General features: G+C 51.5%; 1 protein-coding gene across 1 annotated transcript in view; it reads left to right on the forward strand.

Annotated features, from left to right (window-relative positions):
- The first annotated feature begins 2,782 nt into the window (after positions 1-2,782).
- The window catches only part of SCAMP3 (secretory carrier membrane protein 3), a 10,919-nt gene continuing 6,222 nt past the window's right edge, over positions 2,783-7,479 (forward strand). The window contains 2 exon segments of the mRNA XM_018565250.1: positions 2,783-2,921; positions 3,516-3,593. Coding sequence (XP_018420752.1) covers positions 2,874-2,921; positions 3,516-3,593 — 126 coding nt within the window. The 5' untranslated portion in view covers positions 2,783-2,873.

Consider the following 7,479-nt stretch of genomic DNA (forward strand, 5'->3'; position numbering starts at 1 on the left):
TGTCCCCTGTAGGGAGGTGAGGGTGGTTGTGTATTGTCCCCTGTAGGGAGGTGAGGGTGGTTGTGTATTGTCTCCTGTAGAGAGGTGAGGGTGGTTGTGTGTTGTCCCCTGTAGAGAGGTGAGGGTGGTTGTGTGTTGTCCCCTGTAGAGAGGTGAGGGTGGTTGTGTACTGTCCCCTGTAGGGAGGTGAGGGTGGTTGTGTACTGTCCCCTGTAGGGAGGTGAGGGTGATTGTTCCCTGTAGGGAGGTAAGGGGGGTTGTGTGTTGTCCCCTTAGGGAGGTGATGGTGGTTGTGTGGTGTCCCCTGTAGGGTGGTTGTGCGATGTCTCCTGTAGGGAGGTGAGGGGGGTTTTGTGGTGTCCCCTGTAGTGAGGTGATGGTGGTTGTGTGGTGTCTCCTGTAGGGAGGTGAAGGTGGTGTTGTCCCCTGTAGGGAGGTGAGGGTGGTTGTGTGTTGTCCCCTGTAGGGAGGTGAGGGTGGTTGTGTGTTGTCCCCTGTAGGGAGGTGAGGGTGGTTGTGCGTTGTCTCCTGCAGGGAGGTGAGGGTGGTTGTGCGTTGTCTCCTGCAGGGAGGTGAGGGGGGGGGGGTAGTGTTGTCCCCTGTAGGGAAGTGAGGGTGGTTGTGCGCTTTCTCCTGCAGGGAGGTGAGGGGGGGGGGGTAGTGTTGTCCCCTGTAGGGAAGTGAGGGTGGTTGTGCGCTTTCTCCTGCAGGGAGGTGAGGGGGGGGGGGTAGTGTTGTCCCCTGTAGGGAAGTGAGGGTGGTTGTGCGCTTTCTCCTGCAGGGAGGTGAGGGGGGGGGGGTAGTGTTGTCCCCTGTAGGGAAGTGAGGGTGGTTGTGCGCTTTCTCCTGCAGGGAGGTGAGGGTGGTTGTGCATTGCCCCCAGTAGGAAGGTGAGGGTGTTTGTGTTCTGTCCCCAGTAGGCAGGTGAGGGTGGTTGTGTATTGTTCCCTTTACAGAGGTAAGGGTGGCTTTCTATTGTCCCCTGTAGGGAGGTGAGGGTGGTTGTGTATTGTCTCCTGTAGGGAGTAGGGGGTGGTTGTCCCCTGTAGGGAGGTGAGGGTGGTTGTGTATTGTCTCCTGTAGAGAGGTGAGGGTGGTTGTGTATTGTCCCCTGTAGAGAGGTGAGGGTGGTTGTGTACTGTCCCCTGTAGGGAGGTGAGGGTGGTTGTGTACTGTCCCCTGTAGGGAGGTGAGGGTGGTTGTTCCCTGTAGGGAGGTAAGGGGGGTTGTGTGGTGTCCCCTGTAGGGTGGTTGTGCGATGTCTCCTGTAGGGAGGTGAGGGGGGTTGTGTGGTGTCCCCTGTAGTGTCCCCTGTAGTGAGGTGATGGTGGTTGTGTGGTGTCTCCTGTAGGGAGGTGAAGGTGGTGTTGTCCCCTGTAGTGAGGTGATGGTGGTTGTGTGGTGTCTCCTGTAGGGAGGTGAAGGTGGTGTTGTCCCCTGTAGGGAGGTGAGGGTGGTTGTGTGTTGTCCCCTGTAGGGAGGTGAGGGGGTTGTGTGTTGTCCCCTGTAGGGAGGTGAGGGGGGTTGTGTATTGTATTCATTATATTCTTACTGTAATAAACATTATTATATAACTCATTATGGTGATTGTATATTTATTGCATTGGATCAATAAAGTTTTGTAAATCTTTTCTGCCCGTCCCCGGTCAGTGTGTCATGTCAACAGAGGCTGAGGCTAGTGTACGTCACGTGACAAGTTTGGGTCCTCATAGTAGGGGACACGCTGGGGGCGGGGCAGTGTCAGCCTCGCCTCCTGTCACCTGCGCCTCTCTAAACATTAATTACGTCACTCTTAGGGACGGGAGTGGGCGGGGTGTGTCACGCGGTGCGGGTGAGGCGGAGATCACATGAACGGTGACGCGAAGGTTGTGCGGGTCATGTGACCGGCAGTTGCACGGAGATGGCGGATCGGGGGAACCCATTTGGTGAGATGGACAATCCGTTTCAGGTGAGTCTGGGAGGAGAGGACGCTGTGTTTGCCCGGATCCTGTCAGGACAAGAAGGTGGCTGCTGTCATATCCATTCACTGGCAGCATGCGTTTTTTGTCCGTGTCGGCTCCATTCCTGGCTGCAGTGATAGCGGCTCACAGTGACGTTTGTTGTTATCCTCGGGTGCCTCCAGTTCTGTGTGCAGTGTGGTCTTACTGTCTGCACATTGAGCTGCCCCTGCTGCATCATGGGAAATGGAGACCAGTGACAACGCTGATCCTGATCAGGACGCGTTGTCACCCTCACAGAAAGTGGAGCTTTACTTAGAAGGCATTAGTCAGAGTTCCTATCAATTTCGGGGTGGTGGCAGCATAAGTCAGGGCTCCTCTGTGTGGGGCGCGATGGAGGCATTAGTCGGGGCTCCTCTCTGTGTGGGGGTGACAGAGGCCTTGATCGGGGTGACGGAGGCATTAGTCAGGGCTCCTCTCTGTTGAGGTGGTGGTGGTGTTAGTCGGGGCTCCTCCTCTGTGTGGGGGTGATGGAGGACCCTGTAGGGAGGTGAGGGGGGTTGTGTATTGTATTCATTATATTCTTACTGTAATAAACATTATTATATAACTCATTATGGTGATTGTATATTTATTGCATTGGATCAATAAAGTTTTGTAAATCTTTTCTGCCCGTCCCCGGTCAGTGTGTCATGTCAACAGAGGCTGAGGCTAGTGTACGTCACGTGACAAGTTTGGGTCCTCATAGTAGGGGACACGCTGGGGGCGGGGCAGTGTCAGCCTCGCCTCCTGTCACCTGCGCCTCTCTAAACATTAATTACGTCACTCTTAGGGACGGGAGTGGGCGGGGTGTGTCACGCGGTGCGGGTGAGGCGGAGATCACATGAACGGTGACGCGAAGGTTGTGCGGGTCATGTGACCGGCAGTTGCACGGAGATGGCGGATCGGGGGAACCCATTTGGTGAGATGGACAATCCGTTTCAGGTGAGTCTGGGAGGAGAGGACGCTGTGTTTGCCCGGATCCTGTCAGGACAAGAAGGTGGCTGCTGTCATATCCATTCACTGGCAGCATGCGTTTTTTGTCCGTGTCGGCTCCATTCCTGGCTGCAGTGATAGCGGCTCACAGTGACGTTTGTTGTTATCCTCGGGTGCCTCCAGTTCTGTGTGCAGTGTGGTCTTACTGTCTGCACATTGAGCTGCCCCTGCTGCATCATGGGAAATGGAGACCAGTGACAACGCTGATCCTGATCAGGACGCGTTGTCACCCTCACAGAAAGTGGAGCTTTACTTAGAAGGCATTAGTCAGAGTTCCTATCAATTTCGGGGTGGTGGCAGCATAAGTCAGGGCTCCTCTGTGTGGGGCGCGATGGAGGCATTAGTCGGGGCTCCTCTCTGTGTGGGGGTGACAGAGGCCTTGATCGGGGTGACGGAGGCATTAGTCAGGGCTCCTCTCTGTTGAGGTGGTGGTGGTGTTAGTCGGGGCTCCTCCTCTGTGTGGGGGTGATGGAGGCGTCAGGCGGGGCTCCTCATGTTGTTTCCTCCATGTTCCCGATGATGACCTGTCACTCTCTCTTCCAGGACCCGGCTGTGGTGGAACATCGCCCCGGTAACCAGTTTGCCACCCTTGACGTCTACAACCCGTTCGATAACCAGGGGGTGAGTACCTGTCACCTCCACCCTCTGTAGACGGCTCTATAGTGTCTACTGAACACCACCATCTCTGCCAGAAAGTGGCATTACCTGCAGGCGTGAGGTCTCCCACCATTGTTCCTGGTTCTGTCTCCGCCCACCCTTGGGTGTCGTCCTCCCTCTACAGTCTCCGCAATGTATAATAAAGCCCCAGCAGGTGGGCGGAGTTGGGAACTCTGTACCGACTTCTGATTGCTGGAGTACCCTAGGAGAGAGAAGGAAGCAGCAGCTGGGTCACACCTCCAGTATCCATTCTGGGTGGAATGACCCTTTAACCCTTTCCCTGCCAAGGACGTATGTCGCACGGAGGAACAAAAGTGTTCCCGGCTGGCCAAGGACCTGGTATTTACAGTTCTGCTATAAGCTCATGGGCGCTTTAGCGACCATGAGCTTATACTAGAACTGTTCCCCCGGATTGTCCCCTTCAAATTAATAGCTGCTCACAAGCCGCTGATGACCGCTATTAACGAAAATACCGGGCGCCCCCCCGCCGCCCCCGCTGCTGCCGGCCGCCGGCATCTGGAGTCTCTCAGAATATCATTGATATCTAACGATCCCTCTGTGCAGAGCAAACACTGGAGCGATCGTCTGATCACTCCGGTGTTAGTACTATGTGTCCCCAGTTATGAATGAACAGGCTGTGATTTACATCACTTCCTGTTCATTCAAGAATTTATGAATGGGGACTAGCACTCACTACAGAGGCTCCTCCCCATTCAGAAACTAATGATAGTAAGATATTTTTACTATCAGCAATTTATGAATGAATGAGAAGCCTCTGTACTGAGTGCTTCCCATTCATTGAGTGCTGGGGCTGCAGAAAAAGAAATTGAGGACTCTTTGTCCTCAATTTCTATTTCAAAAGGGAAATGTCACCGCAGCCCCCCCAACAGTAACATCAGTTTCCGGATGACAGCGGCTCTGTGCATGGCCGAGTGGAGGATCGATAAGTATCATTGATATTTACTGATGCTCTGTGCAGAGCAAACACCGGAGTGATCGTCTGATCACTCCGGTGTTTGTAAATAACTGGGGACACATAGGGGGTTATTCATAAAGCTGCCGAAGGCAGCCGTGTGAATAACCGACCCGAAGTGAAGTGAGCCGAACGCCGTTTGGCTATTCACTTCAGGCTTGTACAGCTGATTTCAGCCGTACACCGACTGAAATCAGCCGTACAACGGCTTGCTGCGGCTGGGTTCGGGTCGGCCGAAGGGCAGAAGGAGTTTGACTCAGCTGATCCAACATCTGGATCGGCTTAGCCGAACCTCCGGCAGGCTACTCGTTGCTGTTCGGCCTATTCTCATAGGGCCGAAACAGCAGTGATTGAATAGCCGAATGCCGCCGAGCGCCATTCGGCTTAGCTTTTCTGCTCGGTACCTCTGTGTAGGGAAAAAAAGGAGAAAATGATTGGGCGGAGCTAGCAGTGACAGCTCCGCCCAACTGTTTTATATTGGCCAGGACCAGCTCTCATTACAATGAGAGCTTGGCGGTGATATCAAAGCCGGCTCCGACAAGCTCTCATGACAGCTCTCATGACAGTCCAGAAATTATTAAAAAATAAATAAATGTAAAAAGAAATTTAAATACAAAAATGTAAAACAAAATAAAATTATTTAAAAATAAATGTGTAAAAAAAAAAAAAAAACTAATAAAAAAAGCACAACCCCTCCCTCCCCCCACATAACGCACACACATTGTGGTGCACACCATGCACATGCGCTGCAGTGCGTTGTTAGAACGCATTGCAGTGCATTATTTATTTTCTTTAAAAAAAACATTAAATTAACTGTGGCAGCGCATGGCAAAGCTTTGTGACTCATTGCCATGCGTTGTGATACCTTGTGTTGCAATTAAATATACACCTGTATCATTTTATCACAACACAAACACCAAAACAATTTTTTAACATGAGTCGCTTATTTACAGTTTTGCGTACCGTCATTTTTTTACCTTTTCACAAAAAGGCGCAATTACAAATTTGCAAATATTTGTTATTTATTAACTCAATACAGTTTTATCTTTTAGATTTAGTCAGAAAATTATTTTTTTTAGTGTGTTTTAACAATTGAATTGTGTATTTTTATCGGTTTAATATTAATTTGAGAAACATTTGCGCAATTATCGCACGGCCTACAAATTTAGTATCACCATCTTTTTATTCTACCGGGCCTTGCCTTTCAGAATATATATGGTTTGGGGGGGTCTTTTACAAACGCTAGCAATGCAGCAGTTGAAAATAAAATCAATGGGAAAAATTGCAGAAATGGCATGGCCAGCTGAATTAAAAACATTTCCGGAGTGCTTGGCAGCGAAACGGTTAAGCTGGGCAGCGAAAGGGTTAAGCTGTGCCTAACCGTTCAGGTTGGTGGCAGAAAATCCATTACCAAGAGTAAAGGTTCTGGAATAACAATGGAACGTTCCCGGGCGGGGCGGCAGTGGAACCTTTCCCGGGCGGGCTGGCAGTGGAACCTTTCCCGGGCGGGCCGGCAGTGGAACCTTTCCCGGGCGGGCCGGCAGTGGAACCTTTCCCAGACAGGATGACCAGGGCTGGTGTTCTGTCGTGGTGGCCAACTCATGATTTCACATCCATTGTAGATTTCGACGAGATGGCGCAAACAGTCAGCTTTTGCAATCCTCGTTGACGTCTCCACTTGCCGTAGGTGCGGCTTTGAAATTGTCATCGAGTTCTCCAACTAGTGCCTGCGCAGGCGCACTGCCCCAGATTGTACAGCTTGATACTTCTCTTGGGTGGCTGCGCACTGACGGGAGTTGGAGGTCTCCACGAGTTGGAGAATTCGATAGAACACCAGATTTACTTCTCCGGAGCCTGTAGGCAGAGAAATCTGACGCCCCTCCCCCCAACCACACACACAAGTCTATTCTACTATCACCCCATGAAAAGCTGCCTGGTGCACAAACTTGCATCACCCTATAATATGGAAGTGTACAATGCACAGACTTCCATACGGAGCATTGTACAAGGCGCACTCCTGCGTTACCCCATGAAGAGCTGCGCAATGTATAATTCTGCACCACCCCATAAATCTGTACAATCTGCATCTCCGAGCACCCCATATAGAGCTGCCAAATCCTGAGCTCCCTATACACAATTGTACCGTCTATTCTGGATTCTCAGCATCCCTTTGGATGTGTTGGGGTGCAGCAGACCTTGGAAGAAAGTAAGACACCCCCCCACCGCACCCCCAATATCCACGTCCTCCTAAGACTTGGCAAAGACGGCCGGGCTGCGCTCCTCAGATGTAGGGTGGGAGGGCTTCCCCAGCAGTGTGAAGTGATGGCTGCAATGGCTGCAGACAGTGGGAAATCTGGCCATGAGGATGACAATGGAACGTTCCCAGGTGGGGCGCCGGTCACAATGTCCTTTCCTTTTTAGTTTTGGATGGCTTTGGAGAGGGATTTGAAGGCCTGTGATGTTTTTATTGTTGTCTGTGTCCCTGTTAGGGAGTATCACTCTCTCTCTTTGTCCTGGTAACTATTATAACAGTTCCCGTTGTGGCTATCAGACAGAAAGGAAATCCCCACAATGGGACACAGGTGGCAAATTGTCTCTGCAGACAGTTGGTGACTTCTGCGCACTGTGCGCTTCAGCATGCGCTGACCCCGCTCTGTCATTTTACGTGGCCTACCACTTCGTGGCTGAGTTGCTGAGTTGCTGTTGTTCCCAGTTGATTCCACTTTGTTTTAATCCCAGTAACAGGTGACCGTGGAATATTTAGTAGCAAGGAAATTTCACGGAACACCTGAATCCAATGATTTGGAGGGGGAGGGGCGTTCCAATACTTTTGGTAATATAGTGTATGTCTGGTCCCCGCCTCTGTATATATGTCTG

Source organism: Nanorana parkeri, unplaced genomic scaffold (assembly GCF_000935625.1).
Source record: "Nanorana parkeri isolate BGI_ZX_2015 unplaced genomic scaffold, ASM93562v1 scaffold823, whole genome shotgun sequence".
Classification (NCBI taxonomy): domain Eukaryota; kingdom Metazoa; phylum Chordata; class Amphibia; order Anura; family Dicroglossidae; genus Nanorana; species Nanorana parkeri.